General features: G+C 37.0%; 1 protein-coding gene across 13 annotated transcripts in view; it reads left to right on the forward strand.

The window, feature by feature from the left end:
* RYR2 (ryanodine receptor 2) overlaps nt 1–21,659 on the forward strand; it is a 408,101-nt gene that overhangs the window by 260,350 nt on the left and 126,092 nt on the right. For all 13 annotated transcript variants that reach the window (XR_011094640.1, XM_068676244.1, XM_068676247.1 and 10 more), the window contains 12 exons: nt 402–576; nt 7,529–7,737; nt 8,609–8,961; nt 9,386–9,500; nt 10,307–10,467; nt 11,154–11,313; nt 11,597–11,683; nt 14,055–14,281; nt 15,259–16,060; nt 16,643–16,843; nt 16,967–17,072; nt 19,395–19,538. Coding sequence is in view for 12 of the 13 variants with exons in the window: in XM_068676244.1 (XP_068532345.1) it covers nt 402–576; nt 7,529–7,737; nt 8,609–8,961; nt 9,386–9,500; nt 10,307–10,467; nt 11,154–11,313; nt 11,597–11,683; nt 14,055–14,281; nt 15,259–16,060; nt 16,643–16,843; nt 16,967–17,072; nt 19,395–19,538 (2,740 nt within the window). In the remaining variant the exon portion in view is untranslated. The remainder of the gene's footprint in view (nt 1–401; nt 577–7,528; nt 7,738–8,608; nt 8,962–9,385; nt 9,501–10,306; nt 10,468–11,153; nt 11,314–11,596; nt 11,684–14,054; nt 14,282–15,258; nt 16,061–16,642; nt 16,844–16,966; nt 17,073–19,394; nt 19,539–21,659) is intronic.

Genomic DNA, 21,659 nt, shown 5'->3' on the forward strand with positions numbered 1-21,659 from the left:
ACAATTGTTTAAAAAAAAAAAAGTTTGTGAAACAGCGATTTAACATTGTAACTGATAGCATGTTATTTTAATTACAAGTCTCTCATGCAGCTTCTGCATAAAAATAATCCATGTTCTTTCTTACTAAAAAGTTGAAATAGCAATTTTCCCTGTCAGCTCACGTAGCAATGTTTTAGAATATATTTGAGAGAAGTGCTTGCAGGAAGTTAATTGTTGGATTTCCATTTTTCAAAGTTAACTTGCAGTATTCACAGGCATTGTTTTGGAATGATATGCTGTGGAAGTTTTAATTTTAGTACTGTGTTAATTGAGGGGGCTAATTATTAGTTTTACCACTGAAACGGAGATGAACCCATACATCGTTACTGTTATTCTTTTAAAGTCTTTGAAATCCTTTACAGGCACAGCGGTGGCATCAGGGTAATGAGCATTTTGGCCGCTCATGGCTAGCAGGAGATGTTGTTGGATGTATGGTTGACATGAATGAACACACTATGATGTTCACCTTAAATGGTGAAATCCTTCTCGATGACTCAGGTTCAGAACTTGCATTCAAGGACTTTGAAGTTGGTGATGGTAAGTACTGTAAAATTTTGTGCTGTTAACATACTTTTTGTTCCAGTTCTCTTTTAATTTCCCTTTTCTAGGTAAAAAAGGAAGTGAAAATTTAGCTATTTAGCTTGACATGGTAAATGCGCAATTTTCTCGATGTAGTTTAAAGTATGCTAGACTGCATATGTTCAAAAGAAGAAAGGAAATAGTATCAACATAACTGGCAAGAGCCACTAGAGTTCAGTGGCTCTAGCCAGCATATAATATTATTAATTATGATAAACTTTCTAGGATGCAGTGTTGAATCCACATTCTTTAATTGAAGACACAGTCCTGATTTTGCATCTCCATGTTTCTCTCTGTATTGCCACAGAGAATTGCCCCTCTATGGAAAAGAAAATTGCTTTAAAACCTAATGAGATTTTTTTAAAACTAATTTCAGTGGAGTTTGGTGGTTTTTTTTTTTTTCAGTGCAGAATTTCTGTTCTTGCTGTGTGTTGTGGATCTGTAATAGCTCTTTGAGACACACTAAAAAGCAATGTTAGTATATTTAACAGCAGTCTTATGGGGTTCTGAAAATAAATTGATTTTTTTCACTCATTTTGCAAATATTTTGTAAATAAATTTTATACTATGAGTATTTATTGTGGCATATTCAGTGTATTTGCATAAGCTGTAAATGAATTGGTGTATTAACAAACAATAAGTAGTGGTAGTCTGGGTACTCGTTCACGAAGATGGTCACATTTTTCACAGCATGGTGGAGATAAAAATCAAGAGAAAAACATATGCCCCTCAATGTGTTATTTTGCTTATCTAATCCCTAAAACCAAGGTTTTTCTTCTTTTTTCAATTTTGCTAATATATTAAGAAAGCCAACAGCACTGTCAGATTTTGCTGATATCTTTAGTTTCTCTGTGTGGCCCATAGGACCAAGCCTTGTCTTTTACTCTATTTGATTAGTATCAGGCTTTTGGAAAAGAGCCACGCTAGGTGTAAGGATGAAGCAAGGTGTTTGATGTGAAATTTGCTACAAGGTTTTGCAATCAGACTCTTGGCTATGTGTTGCACGGATGTCTATAGGCCCTTGAATGTGAATTCATGACTTAAGCAATATGATACACGTTATTCAGATCATGTACTGAAACCCTATCAGATTTCTGCCAAATTAGTGAGAGAACATGGTGGGAAGTTTAAGTCAGTTATAATTTTTCTACAGCTCTTGGAGGAGAAATGACACCTGATCCCATAAATTCTGAACCGGCAGATTGAGTTTTATATCGGTTTGTTGGTGTTCTTGGTTCAGTTTTCCAAGTCCTAAAGCAGGTTTTAGTTTACCATGATGCCATAGGTTATGAGATTGCAAAATACTTTTGACAGATCCGGGAAGAGAGTCAAAGGCTGTATTCTCTGTTGTTCCTCTCATGAATTTCAATATAGAAGGTGCAGATTGGACTGAGAGGTCTAAGGTGACTTAGGTGATTTCTGTGTTTAAAAAGAACCTAAGAATTTGCACTGATACAAGGACAGGAGCATGCTAATTAGGATAACATATAGCAACAGTGTGTGACTGAATATAGGTTGTTTCTGTTAATGGCATTCTGAGAACTTGGAGGAATTCCTTCACAGGCACCTCTGCTATGTTTAGGAGGCATCTAGTGTTGTCTCGAATCTGGCTACTGCTATGCTTTACTGAAGATTAGGAAAGATTAAAGATTTTCTTTATATACCATTAGTTCAGAAATTAAAATTTCTGAATATAAAGAAAATTAAGTTTTAATTTTTCTCTTCTGTAGGTATGCATTTTGTCATATGTATTATACATCTGTTAAATAATATATCTGTGTTGGAGAGAAAAAAATTTTGAACAATAAAATCCGTGCGTGGTGCTTTTGGGTTACTGATCCCTATTCCCATGGAAAGATGAATCTTATACCTATCAATTAGATATTTCCCTGGTTGAATTTTAACCACTTGACTTTGATTTGTATTTCAGAGTATTTTACTTTCAGGAGTACTTTGGCAGAATAATATTTTTCTTCTTCTTCTAGTGTACCATAGAAATTAGGAAAAACTTGATCTGATTTAAAATGATACAATTGCCAACAGTTCTCTAGCCTACAGATTACTGCCTACAGATTTTTTTAAATACTATGATAATGTGCTGAAGGACAGGGATGACTGAATTGTCATAGTGTTAGTGATGTATGAACAAAATCATCCTGGTGCCATTAAATTATAACAATTTTCCAACTATTTGGCAGCATAGTTCTGCTGAGCAGAGAGGGATTCTGAGAGAAACTGGAGTTTCATGAGATTCTGCAGGTAGCTGTTTGATCACTACATTGATTTCAAAGCTGATGAAATTACAGTGATGTAGTTTTTGTGGTATTCATTTCTAGCTGCAAGTTCGGTTTTAAAAGTATCTCTGTTGATTCTGAAATTGCTAAAATAGTTCCAGGTTTGAGATGGAGTACCAAGGCCTTGAGCCATATCAGAACTTTCATGTTAGTGTCAAGCCATTCAGATTTTTCTCAATAGCCCTTTATTCACATTAATTTCTTCTAGTGTCATGTTTATAGGAAAGAGCATAACTTTCAAAGATCTATTCTGTTTTCAGAGGATCTATTCTGTTTGACCTCAGATTTTATAATACAACAGTATACAAATGTCAATTATATTATGGGTATTCTGTGTGCAATTCATTGGGGGGCATCTGTATATATGTTTGTGTATATATATGTGTGTGTATACAGACACACATATGAAATAACCAAATTAAATTTTACTTTTGTAGAGCTTTCAAATTTTTAAGGCTGAATTCAGTTAGCTTTTGGTAATAGCTTCTGTTTAGAAGCATGGAGACGTTTTTGTATATTGCTTCTATCAGTGAATTGTGTGCATGCCATGTGCTGCTGTAGAAAAGGCCTCTCAGTTTAGATAAAAGATTTGGCAGAGCCTTGCGTCCTGCTTTAAAAGTTGTAGTCCGACTGTGAGGTTTTAATTCACTTAGGAACAGTGAAAAGGGAATATGGAGCTCTGCCAATTTAGTAATAAGACTTGTGTGCTGTATTTTAGGTTGTACTGCCAACAAGTGGAGCTCTTTGGGATTTATGACAGACTAATCTGCCTGTGAAATAATGTATTCTCAGAAGTAAAATTGTTAAACAGTAATTGCGTACTGTTATGCATTTGTGTAGGAAATTTTTCACTGTAAGTATGAACAAGTACACAGTGCACCCCAAATTTTGTTTTATAAACTTGTGCTCATGGAGAGCACAAGCTGTTTATTCTCAGTGTTTGACAAATTGGGTCATAAAGTTCATCCTGTATCCTCAAAAGTAGGGAACCTTATAAGAAGTGTTATTGTACTATGCTTTTGCCATATGTGACAGAGAATGCTAGAGGGTTATTCTTCTGATGGTAGTATTGAACTCTTCTCACTTCGGCTATTTCATAAATTAAAATAAAAACTTTGCTCTGCAGCCCAGTAATGTAACTGCAGATAAGAGCCACATCATGTGTAAACCATGATTTTGTGTAGCTTCCAGCATTCCATCTGTAAAGTATTATATCTAAAATGTCTGGATACCCATTTAAAGAAGGGGCTTGAAATTTAGTTTGTATTCATGACATGCACAGTCCTTATAAGAAGTAGATGCCATATTTTTCTTTACCAGATAAGGAATAATCCTGAACAACCTTACTGACAAATATACCATATGTGAAGCAGTGCAGAATTTCGCCAGAAAAGAAATTAGTGCTTCCATACTTAAGACTGACAATAGTATTCAGTTCCTACAGAGCAACACTTTATATATAATTACTTGCAGGAGTTAGCTGCCTGTACTGTACCATTCTAGCACTGATGAAATTTGTGTTGGTGAGAGACTGTTATCATGATTACATATTGGCTACAGTTACAGAGTTGATGGAAAATACCAGATTGAGTAATTACATCAAAGAGAATTTTTCCTGTGTAGGAATTTTGTTCTGAATTTCTTTATTTTCTTTTAGTGATTCTTAAAGTGCTCATTGATGTGTGTGTGTGTAAACTTTTTGCATAAGTAATGCTATGTGACAGAGAATTCAACATAGAAGGTATTTTGTAGGAATAGAAGGTATTTTGAGCAAGTTTGCTGATGACACCAAACTTGGAGGAGTTGTGGACTCGAATGAGGGTGGAAAGGCCTTGCAGAGGGATCTGGATAGGTTGGAGAGCTGGGCGATCACCAACCGCATGAAGTTCAATAAGAGCAAGTGCCGGGTCCTGCACCTGGGATGGGGAAACCCTGGCTGCACGTACAGACTGGGCGATGAGACGCTGGAGAGCAGCCTAGAAGAGAGGGATCTGGGGGTCGTGGTAGACAGCAAGTTGAATATGAGCTGGCAGTGTGCCCTGGCAGCCAGGAGGGCCAACCGTGTCCTGGGGCGCATCAAGCACGGCATCGCTAGTAGGTCAAGGGAGGTGATTGTCCCGCTCTACTCTGCGCTGGTGCGGCCTCACCTTGAGTACTGTGTGCAGTTCTGGGCACCACAGTATAAAAAGGACATGAAACTGTTGGAGAGTGTCCAGAGGAGGGCTACGAAGATGGTGAAAGGCCTGGAGGGGAAGACGTACGAGGAACGGCTGAGGGCACTGGGCCTGTTCAGCCTGGAGAAGAGGAGGCTGAGGGGAGACCTCATCGCAGTCTACAACTTCCTCGTAAGGGGGTGTCGAGAGGCAGGAGACCTTTTCTCCATTAACACCAGCGACAGGACCCGCGGGAACGGGCTTAAGCTGAGGCAGGGGAAATTTAGGCTTGACATCAGGAGGGGGTTCTTCACAGAGAGGGTGGTTGCACACTGGAACAGGCTCCCCAGGGAAGTGGTCACTGCACCGAGCCTGTCTGAATTTAAGAAGAGATTGGATTGTGCACTTAGTCACATGGTCTGAACTTTTGGGTAGACCTGTGCGGTGTCAAGAGTTGGACTTGATGATCCTTAAGGGTCCCTTCCAACTCAGGATATTCTATGATTCTATGAACATTTCTGAATAAGAAAATATAGGAAGTGTATTGGGTGTTCCTCCCTTTGCTTTGAAGCTTGCTTCCAAACAATATCTTTGATAACAATTTTTGTTTTGAAAGAGATTGAAAAATCACTTAATGTTCACCTTCTCTACGTCACTCATAAATTGTGGTGGTGTTATGATACTTTATTTTTTTTCAGTTGATGTTGTTGTGGCTGAAGTATCCTATGATCTTCAATTTTCCTGATAAGATAGCAGTTTCATTCTTGTTGTCCATTTTCAGTTCTTTTATGCCCTTTTTGAGATGGGTAAAACACAGTTCTTCTGAAGATTATTAATGTGAGTGCCATACATCCTGTAAACATCTGAAAATGTTTTACAAGAATGAGAAATTAAATTGTGATGTGATTCAGATAGACAAAGTGCATATTTTAGGCTACATATACCTGTGTGGCTTACAGCAAATCATACCTAATTTTTTGTTAACATTGTGAGGATTCATGCTGTCACAACTGTTTCTGTGAACATCCCTTCTCAAACAACTTGATGTCTATAGAAGGCTGTTACTGTTCTTGAATGATGAGTTGAGATTCATAAGGTTATTGAAGAAGAATTACAATTTTTACCTTTGATTAAAAACACTTGCAATAGCTTATGGACTCCTTTAAGTTAGCCGGGTGCTTAGTAAGTTCTGTCTACTAGAGCTGCTAGGGTCTACCATGGTATCTATATAAGCAAATGTAACTTTCCCAGTTTTGTATGTTGTATAATCTGATTTTTCCATTTAGTTCTGGAAAATAGTCTTTATTCTTTTCTATCACATAGTCTATGGCCTTAAATGTATCATGCCTGGTACACACACACATGATAATGAATTTTTAGTATCTGTAAGAAAAAAAGAAAAAAAAGTGAAGGAGATAACGAAAACTGATCTTTTATCTGGTGAACAGTCATTCCTGTAAATGATGCCATGCCATGAAGTTTGCTTTTGTCTCTAACTAACGTGTCATGAACTAACAAACATGTCATAGAACATGTTCTACCTTGTCTTTATCTGGACAACCTAAAGTTGAAGAACTAGTTGTATTTTGTCTTTATACCCTTCAGTACCTGTTAGATTCACCTGAGCCAGAATAATTGTGGAATGGATGAGTTCTTCATGATTCTGAACCCCGAGCACAGATAAATAAACAAATGAAAAAGTGCAAAGGAGTCAAAAGTGAATTCCTTGTACAGTAGAAACAGTAGGAAAGCAGATATAGATGCATACAAATGTGAAGCTGATTCAAAAATAAAAACAACAATAACAACAAAGCACACACACAAAAAAAAACAAACAAACAAGAAAACACTAACGTTAAGTTCATTGAAGCAACAGTCTCATATTGTCAATTCTGATTATCCAGAGTCACAGAGGTTAGTAGCACATTAGTTTATTATTTTATTTTATTTTATGAACTCTTAAAATGAATTATTATTATTATTATTTTTTTAATCTGCAGCATGCTGTTGGTCAAATTTTTTCCCACTAATATGTGTGGATGAGACCTACATTACTTTTATAGTAATTTTTTAGGTTCTCTCAAAATACTATATAGCTAATTGAAGTTTAGGAGGAATAACAAAAATTTTTAGACTTGAACTAAAATTGGCAGTACTCTATCACCTAACAGAGTTTAACCAAGTGTTGGTTTTCAGAATCCATGAAGTACTCTTAGATTTCTGTGAAGTGAATTGCAAGTTGTGAAGAGATTAATGGATATTAGAGAGCTTTATTTCCAGAATGATATTTGAGATACAGTAATTCCTGACATATAATGGCCACGTGCTATAGATAGCTGCTTGCATTTATACTGTTTGGTTTTATGTCTTTCTTAAAAATTATTTTTAATTGGTTTATGGAAGAGAAAGATTTTTCTGATGTTTGTGGTGCACAACCCACATATTCTTTCATTTTGTTTTAAGGATTTCTGCCTGTGTGCAGCCTGGGCCCATCTCAAGTGGGAAGAATGAACTTTGGAAAAGATGTCAGCACTCTAAAATTTTTCACTATCTGTGGCTTACAGGAAGGGTACGAACCCTTTGCTGTTAATACAAACAGAGACATCACCATTTGGCTGAGTAAAAGACTCCCTCAGTTTCTACCAGTACCACAAAATCATGAACATATTGAGGTTTGTAATTCTATTAAGATGTTTTTGGACACTTCTTCCATGAGTCTCTTTAAATTATCTTTCTGCTTTTGTACTTCTAGACAAGATTTTAAATTTGATATGTTGACCCAATTCTGGACAAACCTTGCTTGTAATACATATTTGTTACATTCAGTGAAGTTGCAAATAATGCAGTTCTTTGGTTGATGGTATTTATTTATCCATGAAATCTGTCATATGTGTAACCATGAGGTTCCCCAAGACAAACTCTACAAGATGTCCTCTTAACATCTCCTGGTACAATGAGTGAGACGTGCTTAGAAACAAGTTCCAGAAAGTGTGCATTTCTGCATAATAGATACCATGTGTTCCGGTGTATACACTTTCTAAAGTGATTTTTCATAACTCAATGGTTTTGAATTTAATAAATTTTTATTAGCCAGTTGTGTGAACGCTTATGTCCCAATCAGTTTTGCATCTTGATGAACTTGAATTCATGCCTTTAAAGTCTGCCACAAAATCTTTCTGACATTGATGAAATAGGAACTTTCTTTCAGCTGATATGTATCACATTGTAATATTTAAGAGATTTATATTCTTTGTTGTGCATGTATACTTTGTTAGTTGTTTTGTGTTGTTCTGGGCAGTGTCAGACTTGTATTGCAAAGAATTATGATGAGAAATAACAATCTTTTGTGTTTCGTATTTAAGGAAGGAACTCCTTATAGTATTAATTTCACCTTAAAATGACCATACAATAATTACAATGCATTTGACTGTTGACAGTTGCAAGCTCTGCAAGTCATAGATGCTTATTCTAGAAATATAACTTGAATGTTTAAAAGGGGGTAAAACATCAGCTTCAACACAACTGCATCTTTACATTTGATAGGTGATGAGAATTGATGGCACCATAGACAGCTGCCCCTGCCTGAAGGTCACGCAGAAGTCCTTTGGTTCACAGAACAGTAAAACAGACGTCATGTTTTTTCGATTAAGTATGCCTATTGAATGTGCTGAAGTGTTCTCCAGAACAGCTGCAGGAGGGTTACCAGGCACTGGTCTTTTTGGCCCAAAGAATGATTTGGAGGATTATGATGCTGATTCTGATTTTGAGGTTCTAATGAAAACTGCTCATGGTCATCTAGTGCCTGACCGGGCAGAAAGAGAAAAAGATGCCACAAAATCAGAGTTAAATAACCATAAAGATTATGTTCAAGAAAAGCCTTCACGTCTTAAACAAAGGTTAGTAGCACTTTTATTTTTATTTTTATTTTTATTTTTATTTTTATTTTTATTTTTATTTTTATTTTTATTTTTATTTTTATTTTTATTTTTATTGGTTGAAGAAAATGCCAGTCAGGTCTGCAGGGATTTTTCCCTAATTCTGCCCTAAATTTGGATACAATGCAGTAAGAGGGGCAATTAACCTTCATATCCTTAAGTTGCTTCATATGCAAGATGTAGATTAAAACTAAGCCGAAAACTGAAAACACTTTTCCAGCCATTGGGAACCTATTATTTGGTTTATTTTGAGTGCTTTTGTGATCATCACATGATATGTACTCTAGGACCAGTATTAGTACAAAACTACTGTGTTCACTTAATATATTAATCTATTGAGCCTTTTGTATAGATTCTGATTTTGTTTTTACTTATTTTGTTACAGATTTATGCTCAGGAGGACAAAGCCAGATTATAGCACAAGCCATTCTGCACGGCTTACTGAGGATGTGCTAGCAGATGATAGGGATGACTATGATTATTTGATGCAAACTTCAACGGTATGGTAACATAGGATTTGTATTTTAGCTGTTTGCCTTTTGTATAACTACAAGAATTTGCTTGTAAGAGTTTCAGAAACTAATTTTCAGGCAAAATTTTTTATTTAAATGTCTTCAGTACTCCTGCACTACTGAAGCTGAGACTGCTACGTTCTTTTTGGTTTGACTTGACTGTCAGTCTAAAACAATTTCTATATGGAAAGTCATAAATTAAGTAGAATATGTTTTTGAAACTGCTGTTAACAACACCAAAAGAGGAATAATAAATACTTCCAGAATAATGGAATAAAAAGAAAGAAGTGCATTAAGCAAACAGATAAGTGTTCAGGGCCATTTGAACACATCTATCTTAATTTTATTCAGCATCTATTTCTTGGAGTTTCTAGTGAATGTAATACATTTTTTTTTGTGCATTTTTCTCTGACAAGAAAAAAAAAAGCTTCTATTTTAGATATATTTTCCTTTTTCTAAAAGATATTAGTATACTAGAAACTGACAGTAACCTACAGTATAAATATTGCAGCTGCAGTACAAAAATAGCCTATGATACTGTGATGTGAAAACCTAAAATACAATACTTCATCAGTACTGTTTTCCATTTTTTGTTTTATTTTAACTTGCATATTTTTGTAGACTGTATTTTGGTTAGTATTAGAATCCTTTTGTTTCTTTGTTATGAATTGCACTTGAACAAGCTTATGCTATTTTAGATGATATATTCAGATTGCAACAAATGTATCATGAATCAAACTGATATATCAGAAAAACAAATAACGTTTTTTAATATTATTTTTTTTTATTTGCAGTATTATTATTCAGTGAGAATATTTCCTGGCCAAGAACCTGCTAATGTCTGGGTAGGCTGGATTACCTCTGACTTTCATCAGTATGACACAAGCTTTGACTTGGAGAGAGTGCGTACAGTCACAGTGACACTGGGAGATGAAAAGGGGAAGGTTCATGAGAGGTTAGTTACAATTTACCTAAAATGTTACATATTTCATAATTCACAAAGGCAACTAATAATTTATAAACCGCAAATCCATTCTATTTAATGTAGTTGAGTTGATTTAAAAAAAAAAAGTTATAGTAAGAAAGAGGACGGGCAGTGTGGTCCCTTTATAGTATTTTCTCTTATTGCTTGTAAACAGGTTTAATGGTCTAATTTAATGAATAGACGGTGAGAAATAAAAGAATTGTTCAGCTTTTTCATGTAGTTTCAGTCATTCAGGCCATGTTCCTGTAACTATTGATTTCTAAACAGGTACAAAGTAGAGTAAAATAGCTTGTATTATTTTTGGAACTTTTTTGATTTTGAGCAGACATGAATTAGTGCAACAGCACCTCTCACCATTTCATGTGGTGATACATGTCAGAAACTCTGTTATGCTTAACACTAAGCAGTTTAAAACATTAACATGAAAAAATTCATTTTCTCTCTCAGAATTTTAGAACAGATTTGAACTTGTAATATTTTGTCTTTTTTTTTTTTTTTTTCCAATTCTGAAATCTAAGTTTCATTGAATTTTGGCAATGATTATGCTACTGTTTCCAGCCACAAGACCCTGTTGATTGCAGTTGTACAATGTTCTTTTAGGCCACTACATGAAGTTTGCACACTATCCATAAATATATTTGTCTTTTGACATTCAGTATAAAGCGCAGCAACTGCTATATGGTGTGTGCAGGAGAGAGCATGAGCCCTGGACAAGGACGTAATAATAATGGTCTGGAGATTGGTTGCTTAATTGATGCTGCCAGTGGCCTGCTGACCTTCACAGCTAATGGCAAGGAACTGGGCACGTACTATCAGGTGAGTATTCTTTGATGATGCCTTCCAATGGGAAGGAGGAAAACTGAATCCTTGGATTGCGTTTTATTAGAAAGTTTGTTATAAGATTGGAAGAAAAAGTAATTGTCACTGCTAAAACAGTAATTTCCCTCTCCTATTTGTATTTTCTGGAGTGTTATTCAGAGGCTTGCACTTATTAGCTTTCTATACAGAGTTTTTTTTTTTTTTTTTTTTTTTAATTTTTTTAAATGTAATACTGTTTTGCTGTCTTAAGTGAATAAATATTTTTGCTTCTTTTATATAGGTTGAACCTAGTACGAAGTTATTTCCTGCTGTATTTGCTCAAGCTACAAGCCCCAATGTTTTCCAATTTGAATTGGGTAGAATAAAGGTAAATTATGGTTGTGTTTTATGCAGGTTTAGGACTATGTTGTATCATATATATATATATATGTATGTATGTATTTGCTAATTTTTGCACACAATGTGTTATTGGTATTGGACCATTTTCCTTATTCCAAGTGTTTGCACTATTGCTATTTCTATTATTAATTTATGTATTTAAAATACAGTACATTGGATGAAAAGTGCTGTAACGGATTAGCATTGACAGAGGATATTACAAGTCCCATTGAAGTTTCTGAATCTCATCCTTCATGATTCTCTGGATACCCAGTACCCTGAGCTGGTGGAAGGGGATGGGGAGCAGGATGTGGCCCTCACCATCCACGAAGAACTGGTTGGTGACCTGCTACGGCACTTGGATGTGCACAAGTCGATGGGGCCGGATGGGATCCACCCAAGGGTACTGAGAGAACTGGCAGAGGAGCTGGCCAAGCCCCTGTTCATCATTTATCAGCAGTCCTGGCTATCGGGGGAGGTCCCAGTTGACTGGCAGCTAGCAAATGTGACGCCCATCTACAAGAAGGGCCGGAGGGCTGACCCGCGGAACTACAGGCCTGTCAGTTTGACCTCAGTACCAGGGAAGCTCATGGAGCAGATCCTCTTGGGAGTCATCATGCGGCACTTGAAGGGCAAGCAGGCGATCAGGCCCAGCCAGCATGGGTTTATGGAAGGCAGATCCTGCTTGACAAACCTGATCTCCTTCTATGACAAAGTGACGCGCTGGGTGGACGAGGGAAAGGCTGTGGATGTGGTCTACCTTGACTTCAGCAAGGCTTTTGACACCGTCTCCCACAGCATTCTCCTCAAGAAACTGGCTGCTCTTGGCTTGGACTGGCGCACGCTTCGTTGGGTTAGAAACTGGCTGGATAGCCGGGCCCAAAGAGTTGTGGTAAATGGAGCCAAGTCCAGTTGGAGGCCAGTCACTAGTGGCGTCCCCCAGGGCTCGGTGCTGGGGCCGGTCCTCTTTAACATCTTCATCAGTGATCTGGACGAGGGCATTGAGTGCACCCTCAGTAAGTTTGCAGATGACACCAAGTTAGGTGCGTGTGTCGATCTGCTCGAGGGTAGGAAGGCTCTGCAGGAGGATCTGGATAGGCTGCACCGATGGGCTGAGGTCAACTGCATGAAGTTCAACAAGGCCAAGTGCCGGGTCCTGCACCTGGGGCGCAATAACCCCAAGCAGAGCTACAGGCTGGGAGATGAGTGGTTGGAGAGCTGCCAGGCAGAGAAGGACCTGGGAGTGATGGTGGACAGTCGGCTGAATATGAGGCAGCAGTGTGCTCAGGTGGCCAAGAAGGCCAACGGCATCCTGGCTTGTATCAGAAACAGCGTGACCAGCAGGGCTAGGGAGGTGATCGTCCCCCTGTACTCGGCTCTGGTGAGGCCGCACCTCAAGTACTGTGTTCAGTTTTGGGCCCCTCGCTACAAGAAGGACATCGAGGTGCTTGAGCGGGTCCAAAGAAGGGCGACGAAGCTGGTGAGGGGCCTGGAGAACAAGTCCTACAAGGAGCGGCTGAGGGAGCTGGGCTTGTTCAGCCTAGAGAAGAGGAGGCTCAGGGGCGACCTTATCGCTCTCTACAGATACCTTAAAGGAGGCTGTAGAGAGGTGGGGGTTGGCCTGTTCTCCCATGTGCCTGGTGACAGGACGAGGGGGAACGGGCTAAAGTTGCGCCAGGGGAGTTTTAGGTTAGATGTTAGGAAGAACATCTTTACTGAAAGGGTTGTTAGGCACTGGAACAGGCTGCCCAGGGAGGTGGTGGAGTCACCATCCCTGGAAGTCTTCAAAAGACGTTTAGATGTAGAGCTTAGGGATATGGTTTAGTGGGGACTGTTAGTGTTAGGTTAGAGGTTGGACTCGATGATCTTGAGGTCTCTTCCAACCTAGAAATTCTGTGATTCTGTGATTCTATGATGAAAAGAAATCACAGGTCAGCAAGGCAAATCTCTCTGCAGATTAGGTTAGGGTCTTAAAAGAGTTTTGAGATCCACTTAAGCTGTGAACTCGGTAAAACTGAACTGTAATCACCTTCTGTGCTTTGGAAATATGGACGACTTACAAATCAAAAGAGGTAAAAGAAGAGACAAGTTCAGGTCTCTGATCCAAGAAGAACATACATTGCTTTCAAGTTTCTGTTTCAAATTTAGCTATTTTTTTTTAAAAAAAAAAAAAAAAAAGTGGAAAATACTCTCTTGCTGCTAATCTGCCAATATTGTTACAAGTTGATTGTACAAAGTACGTAAATTTTCTATTGTACTGTGCTGTGTGATAAATATAATTATTGAGAAATATCATATTGTATGTTCCTTGGTTGGTAAAGATGTGGAAATTGATCGACTCTTCTGTTGGAATTCTCCAGAATGTAATGCCATTGTCTGCTGGATTATTCAAAAGTGAACACAAAAACCCAGTGTCTCAATGTCCTCCACGTCTCCATGTCCAGTTTCTGACTCATGTGCTTTGGAGCAGAGTGCCAAACCACTTCTTGAAGGTTGATGTCTCTCGGATCAGTGAACGTCAAGGCTGGATGATACAGTGCCTGAATCCTTTGCAGTTCATGGCCCTTCACATTCCTGAAGAAAACAGGTTAATGTTGTTTTTGTGTAAAAGTATATCAGGGCTAAATTGGGATTATATAATAAAAGTTTTTTGTAAGAGAAGCCCAACTCCTTCTCTGTCCTGTTTTATCTCTGTATTTATAACACATGTAAATAAGGGAAATATGTTTTGGTTTAGCTAATACTAAAATTTAATCTAATTTTATTTTGCAGTGTTTTAAATTTTGCATCCTCTTATTTTGTTTACAACCTCTCCTAGTTTCTCTCCAAACTCTGTAACAGTACATGTAGGTTTTGAATAAAAAAAATATAAGTAAAGTATGTTTATAAATTATTAAAGATAATCTGCGAGGTAGGCAAAGATCTGTTTTTCCTTTGATATTTTTAAAAACTTGTGACCAATTTAATTATTCCAGCACTTTAATTTTCCTAAATTTAAACAGTTGGAAAAATGTGTCTTTGAGATTTCCTTGTTACTTAAATGTCTCAGCATTTTGTCCAATGTTAAATCTGAAATTAAGATCACTTAAAGTCTTGGAAAGAGCTCCAAACAAACAAAAAACCAAGCAACCCACCCAAATTAACCTTCTGCAGGTTAACTGGTTAGTCTGTTTCCATTTTGCTACCCCAATTCTAAAAACAATAAATGACAAATATCTCAACTTTTACTAGTTTAAAAACAATCATTTTCACTTATCCAAATTCTTGTTTGTAGTATGAAGAGTTGTTCTTTGTTAAGTAATTTAGTTTGATCTTTCCCTGTTTAATGTAGATGAAGTTGAACTTCAGGAGCAACTTGAACATTTGTCTGATTAAACTGTGTTCTTGGTCCTTGATTCTTAGGTTAACAGTTTCTCACATGACAGCTGAGAAGTGGAAAAAGTCCATTCCTAGAAATGATATTGTGCCAATGTTATCCTTAGGAAGAATTTTGAATTCCTTCTCTTAAGCAAGCTTTCGCACTGATAAACAATTTACTGTATTTTTTTTTTTCTTTCTCTGCAGAACGATTGATATTTTAGAGCTGACGGAACAAGAAGAACTGCTGAAATTTCACTACCATACCCTCCGATTATATTCAGCTGTTTGTGCTTTAGGGAACAACCGAGTGGCCCATGCTATGTGTAGCCATGTGGATGAATCTCAGCTCCTATATGCTATTGAGAATAAATATATGCCAGGATTATTACGTGCAGGATATTATGACTTACTTATTGACATCCATCTCAATACTTATGCAACTGCCAGGTTAATGATGAATAATGAATTTATTGTTCCAATGACAGATGAGACCAAGAGTATTACCTTGTTTCCTGATGAAAACAAAAAACATGGCCTTCCTGGTATAGGACTTAGCACTTCCTTGAGACCAAGAATGCAGTTTTCCTCGCCAAGTTTTGTAAGCATTAGCAGTGAATGCTTTCAGTTCAGTCCTGAATTCCCTCTTGAAATCCTAAAAGCCAAAACAATAGAGATGCTAACTGAAGCTGTTCAGGAGGGCAGCCTCCATGTCAGGGATCCAGTTGGAGGTTCTACAGAATTTCTGTTTGTCCCTCTCATCAAGCTCTTTTACACTCTCCTAATTATGGGAATCTTCCACAATGGGGATCTGAAACACATCTTGCAGTTGATTGAGCCCAGGGTTTTCAAAGAAGCTGTGAGCCAGGAGGATGAAAGTGATTTCTCAGAGAAGGAGCTGAGTTCGGATGAGCTCAAGCCAGAAGAAGGAGAGGAAGAAACCAGAGGGGAGCAGGTGCCAAAGGAAGGACTGCTTCAGATGAAACTTCCTGAACCTGTTAAACTACAGGTAACAATATTGCTGTGTTAGTGGTTGTTCCCGTTTATTTGTTCCCATTTGATCCCTTTTTCTTCACTTGGTAATTTCCCTGTCAAGGAATACAGAGGTCTGATGGTGGTTTAATAGCGAAGTTATTTCCTTGGAGGAAACAACAAGATTTAGTGTATTTCTGATGACATAAAATTGTTCATGATGATCAAACAGCCGTTTCATGAAATAGAATCACTTTCTCAATGAAATTTTTTCATGTTTGTGGATCCAGACAGAAAAGAAATTCCATAGAAGCAATGAATAAATCGATTGTCTCATAATTTTTATTGGAGTCTTATATGTCCAGGGCACATAAATATCTTGCAGAGAGTTTCCTGGTGTAGGATGTATTGCCGATCACTTCAGATCTATTAAATGAAAACTGCAATGAATGAAAGCTGCGGTATATGAACAAAAATGAAAATGACTAAACTAAAGATTTCATTCAGTTTATTTGGCAGTGACTGCTTCTGTAAGGAGTCTGTCCTTATTTGCATTAATATGCAGAGGAGTCTTCTTGGCTAGCCTACTCTTCATACTTTTGTGTTGTTCGTTCCTCAGATGTGTCATCTACTCCAGTACCTGTGTGATTGCCAGGTACGACACCGGATAGAAGCCATTGTAGCATTTTCAGATGATTTTGTGGCCAAGCTTCAAGAGAATCAGCGCTTCCGGTACAATGAGGTGATGCAGGCCTTGAACATGTCTGCTGCCTTGACAGCTAGAAAAACAAAGGAATTTCGATCACCACCTCAGGAGCAGGTAGGTACAGCTTACAATGGACCATTTTGTTTTGCTTGATATGTGGCAGAGTTCTTTTGGTTTCAAGATTTTTCCTTTAGAGATCAGTGTCATTTGTCTTTCCTATGTGTTCTCTCTTTTAAGATTAACATGCTGCTGAACTTTAAGGATGATAAAAATGATTGTCCTTGTCCTGAAGAAATTCGGGACCAGCTCTTGGATTTCCATGAAGACCTAATGACACACTGTGGTAAGTCCTGTTACTGAATATTTTTACTTAAATTACATTAGCATTAGAAGCTGTCTTTCTAAATAATTTTAGGGAAATAAAAAGCAGCTAAATGGTCTAGAGATTACACTGTCAAATAAAAATATGCAGCTTGCAGTAAAAAAGATTTTTTTTTCCTTTTTTTTTTTTTCCTTAAGTCTGTTTAGAACCCTGCCTAAGTTTGACAGTTGTATTTTGTTCACCTCAGAAAAAAGCATAGCTGCATTTTCCTGATGTCTTTCTCACAGGCTCTTGTTAGGTCCCCCAGAAAGCTTCTGTTCTGCAGGCTAATAAGCCCAATTCCTTCTTCTCCTTAGAGAACAAGTGTTCCAGCCACTAGCCATCTTGATGGGCCTTTGTTGGATGCCCTGCAGTTTTTCAAGTGTTTTAGTATTGGGTAGCCCAAACCTACATGTACCATTCTGGATGTTGTCTCATGAATGCTGAGTACTGGTGAATAATCAATTCCCTTTGTTTCTGCAAATATAGGATACTTTTAACTCTCCTTGCTGCTAGAGCACACTGCTGACTGATGCTAAGCTTTTTGTCCAACATGACATTCCGAGTTCTTTTGCAAATCTTTTTAACAACTTCATACACAAATGTTACTGTCACATTTAGTATTTTTCCTTGCTGAACATCGTGAGTTTTCTGCCAGCTTATTCCTGTAGACCACTGAGCTTCTTGCCCTGGAATGTGTTTTCTGCTCCATCCCAATTTGGTATCATTCACAAACTTCATAAAGGTGAATTAAGATGCTTTAAATTATGTATCTTTATTTTAAATGAAAAAGGGGGAAAAAAATGGAAAATTCAAAGAAAACTGTCAGTTGACAAAAAACTTAGATGAATTAAAGAATTTAGGAATAACATTGCAAAGGAGAGGAGGCTTCATCTATCTCTTGATTTTTTCCATATTTGTTTAGTCTTGAAGCATCATTCTACTCTTTTTGAATTACTTGGTCTAGTTTTGTCACTGTTTCTTTTCTTTTCTTTATGGAGAATTAGTAATTTGCATAATATACAAGTAGAAAAATAATATTCAGAAGATACATTACAATTGAGTAGAATTAATTAGTCTGTGTGTTGAAAACATGGCCAAACTGGAAAACAGCTTTGCAGAAAAGGACGTGGAGATTCTGGTGGACAAGGTAAACACGAGTAGCAGTGAAGGCCCCTTGCAGCAAAGAGAGCCAACAGGTGGGCTCCTCTGTATAAGAGATTCAGAGGCACACTGGAGCAGGTCCAGTGAGGGGCCATGAAGACGGTTAAATTTTTGGAGTATCTTTCACATAATGAGAAGAAGGGAGAGCTGGGGTTGATTAATGTAAGGAAAAGACTCGTGGAGGAGATTGTATTAATGCATGTAATACCTATTGGGCAGGGGAAATAAAGAAGACTGAGACAAACTTTTTGCAGTGGTATCCAGTGACAGCAGAAGAGAGAGCGGACATGAATAAGAAAATTCTGTGTAAACGGAAGTTTTTTTTTTTTTTTTTTTTACCTTTATTTTTTACTGTAAGTGTAATGTGAACTCAGGAACAGGTTACCCAGAAAGGCTGTGGAACCTCCATCCTAGGAGATATTCAAGATCTGAATTAATGTGGTCCTGAGCAACCTGATCTAGTTGAACCTGCTTTGAGCAGGGAGACTAGAGCCTTCACATACTCAGTGTCAGCAAGACAATGGTTCTGTAAAGTCTCTCATGTTTTCTTTGAACTTTTAGAACTTGCTATAAGGTACATCACATGAAACAGAACAGTCACTGTATTATGAAGGTGGCTGATCTCTTCTGATGGTCATTACAAATTATTGTAATTTTAGTTCTTTCACTTCTATGTTATGTTTTACCTAAAAATCTTATATGCTTTGCTATTATCATTTGAGCTCTACTGTGTCAGTAGGCATTATATATATAGTTCTGGGCTTCATATGTCTGAAACATGTGAAGTCATGAAGTAATCAGCGTTAGCATGGAAACATCCATACTGAGAGATCTGAGCACAGGAATATATTTACCTATGTATTTTATGTATCATACTACACAATTTATACAGTAAGTTAATAAGATTACATGATCCTTTGTCTGCAGTTTCCTGCCTTGCACATGTACCTGATCTGCAATTGTCCCAGATTTCTGGTTAAGCATACACCATACCAAGTTTTTTTTTTAAATGTAGAATAAAAAAGATAGAATAGAGCAGAACAATATAGTTTGGTTTGTTTGTTCATACATGATAAAAAATAAGGCTGCAACTTGTTTAATTTTAGTCTTTTACTATTTAGTGTATATTATTATTTTCAGGAATTGAGCTAGATGAAGATGGAACCTTGGATGGAAGCAGTGATTTAACGATTAGGGGTCGCCTCCTATACCTTATGGAAAAAGTTACATATCTGAAGAAGAAGCAAGCTGAGAAGCCAGTTGATGATGATGCTAAGACATCCTGTAAGTAATATTAAATCACAGTATATTGTATCCTAATTCCGAATAACAACAACAACAAAAAAGCAGGGGAATAAGTTGTTTGTATATTCTCACCCCAAACTAGGTGGATTTTTAGTAAAACATCTGTGCATTTTAAAATTTATAGTTCTGACTTAAAACAAGCTCAGCTGGAATGACATTTTACAATAGGAAGATTTTTTGATAGACAGATTTGCTTCTCCAGCGGATGTGGTGGAAAACTTCTACTGTCTTTTTCACAATTGATCCTTTTTTATAGTCATATTTTTTACAAAATATTTCTTGCTTTTTGTGGTGTTAGTGCAGACAATAATTGTAGCAAAGTCCTGATTGTGAGAATTTTCTCATAAAACCAGCTGCAGCAGCTTCAAATCAGTATTTGCACGAAGGTTGCCAGCTGAAAGAAGACTGCACAATTGGGTCCTAATTTGCAAGGAGAAAGACTTCCCACTCAACCTGAAATCCACGAATGTGATTGTTGCTCTGTCATTTTTCTGAAACCTTCTTCCTTTCCATCTTGATAAGAATCATTACTGGTGCCATCCAAGTTCTGTATTTGGGACCAAAAGATTATGGAATTTTACTTTTTTTACTTGTCAATTCTGTTTTATTTATTTATTTATGTTGCCTTTATTATGGTGGCACTTTCATATGCCTTAATTTCTGATGCTGCTACGCTACTAGCTGGAATGATTTTTTGGTTGAATATTTGGCTACCCTACTAGCAGGAACTAATTTTGGGACATATAATTTATATGTTCTGACTTTGGTAGAAACTTGGCTTTCTTCAGTGACTACGCAGAATTCCTAGGGAGGCTGAACTTTTAACTTGGTTGCATAATGTAAGTGATTAACATTATGGGATGAGAAGGTTTTCGTCGTGGCATATTTAATGAGAAGACCAGTTAGCTGCCAGCTATTAGTGTTTGCTTAGTGTTAAGAAGTAATATTTTTGTCATAAAAATGTGCTTTCTAGCATTGCAGATTTTAACTATTTCATTATCACAGAGATAATTAGAGGCTAGGTTTATACAGGATGTGGTGGTGAATCTTAGTTCTTTTTTTTTCTTGTAGTAAGCTTAGAGCTCTACAAAACCTATTTTTCTCTTTTCTGTCTTAGTAGAAAGACAGTATTATATGGAACTAGTTCTGTACTCATCAGAGGCATTAAGTGCAGAAGTCATTACAGTGATGACTAGACTGTTTGGGTTCTACATTGCAACTAAGATACAGCCAGACCCATGGGCAAATGGGTTATAGTATTGCATTTAGTAAAACAGGAGAAAACAGCCTGCTTATGTGATTCTTCACAAAGAACAAATGAAACTTAATACCATGTCCCTTTTTGTTATTATTTGTTTCAGTCCTAGTACCTTGTGAAGTATCAGCCCAAACAAATTTCACCCTTTTACTTATTTTTTAATTGTTTCTGTTCTAAAAAACGCCGTGTGGTATGACAATGGAAATATATATATAGTGCAGTGTTTGGAGAACAATAATGAAATACAGTGCTCCTTTTTATGTTTTCCCCTTACTCTGTATTACTACATTGTAGCAAAAAGCTTCTTTGTTAAATACTGTCTTTTCTTTAAACTCCTGTCCTTTCTTGGTCAGTATCTTTCTTTGAATACTTTCACTTTTCTATGGTTTGAGTTTAGATTGAAATTACACCTAGTTTATTTCGAAATCGTGTTACACTCAAAACATAAATTTCTAATTTGAAAATATTTTTGATGATTGCCCTGCATAAACTATCTTAACCCTAGAATATTTATCACGAAGTTTGTTGAACTTTAGCAGGAATTATCAAACTTCCTTTATTATCTTCTTGACATGGATATAAATTGATTAAATTGAGCTAGGTGATTACAAAAGGCAGGATTTTGTAATGTATAACTACCAGGATATCTTGAGAGGGTCCCAGATTGATATGGCAAGGTCTTGCAAACCTCAGTTGAAGTTCCCTCAGGCAGGAAAAAGAACAGCATTCACTTGTCCTCATCAAATACTTTGCGTACAGTTAGTTCTTGAGTACTTTTTCTAAAGCATGGTTTCAAATCTTAACTGTAGTTACACATTTTTTGTGTTTTTATGTACATAACT

The sequence above is a fragment of the Anas acuta genome, chromosome 3, assembly GCF_963932015.1.
Source record: "Anas acuta chromosome 3, bAnaAcu1.1, whole genome shotgun sequence".
In the NCBI taxonomy this organism is placed as follows: Eukaryota; Metazoa; Chordata; class Aves; order Anseriformes; family Anatidae; genus Anas; species Anas acuta.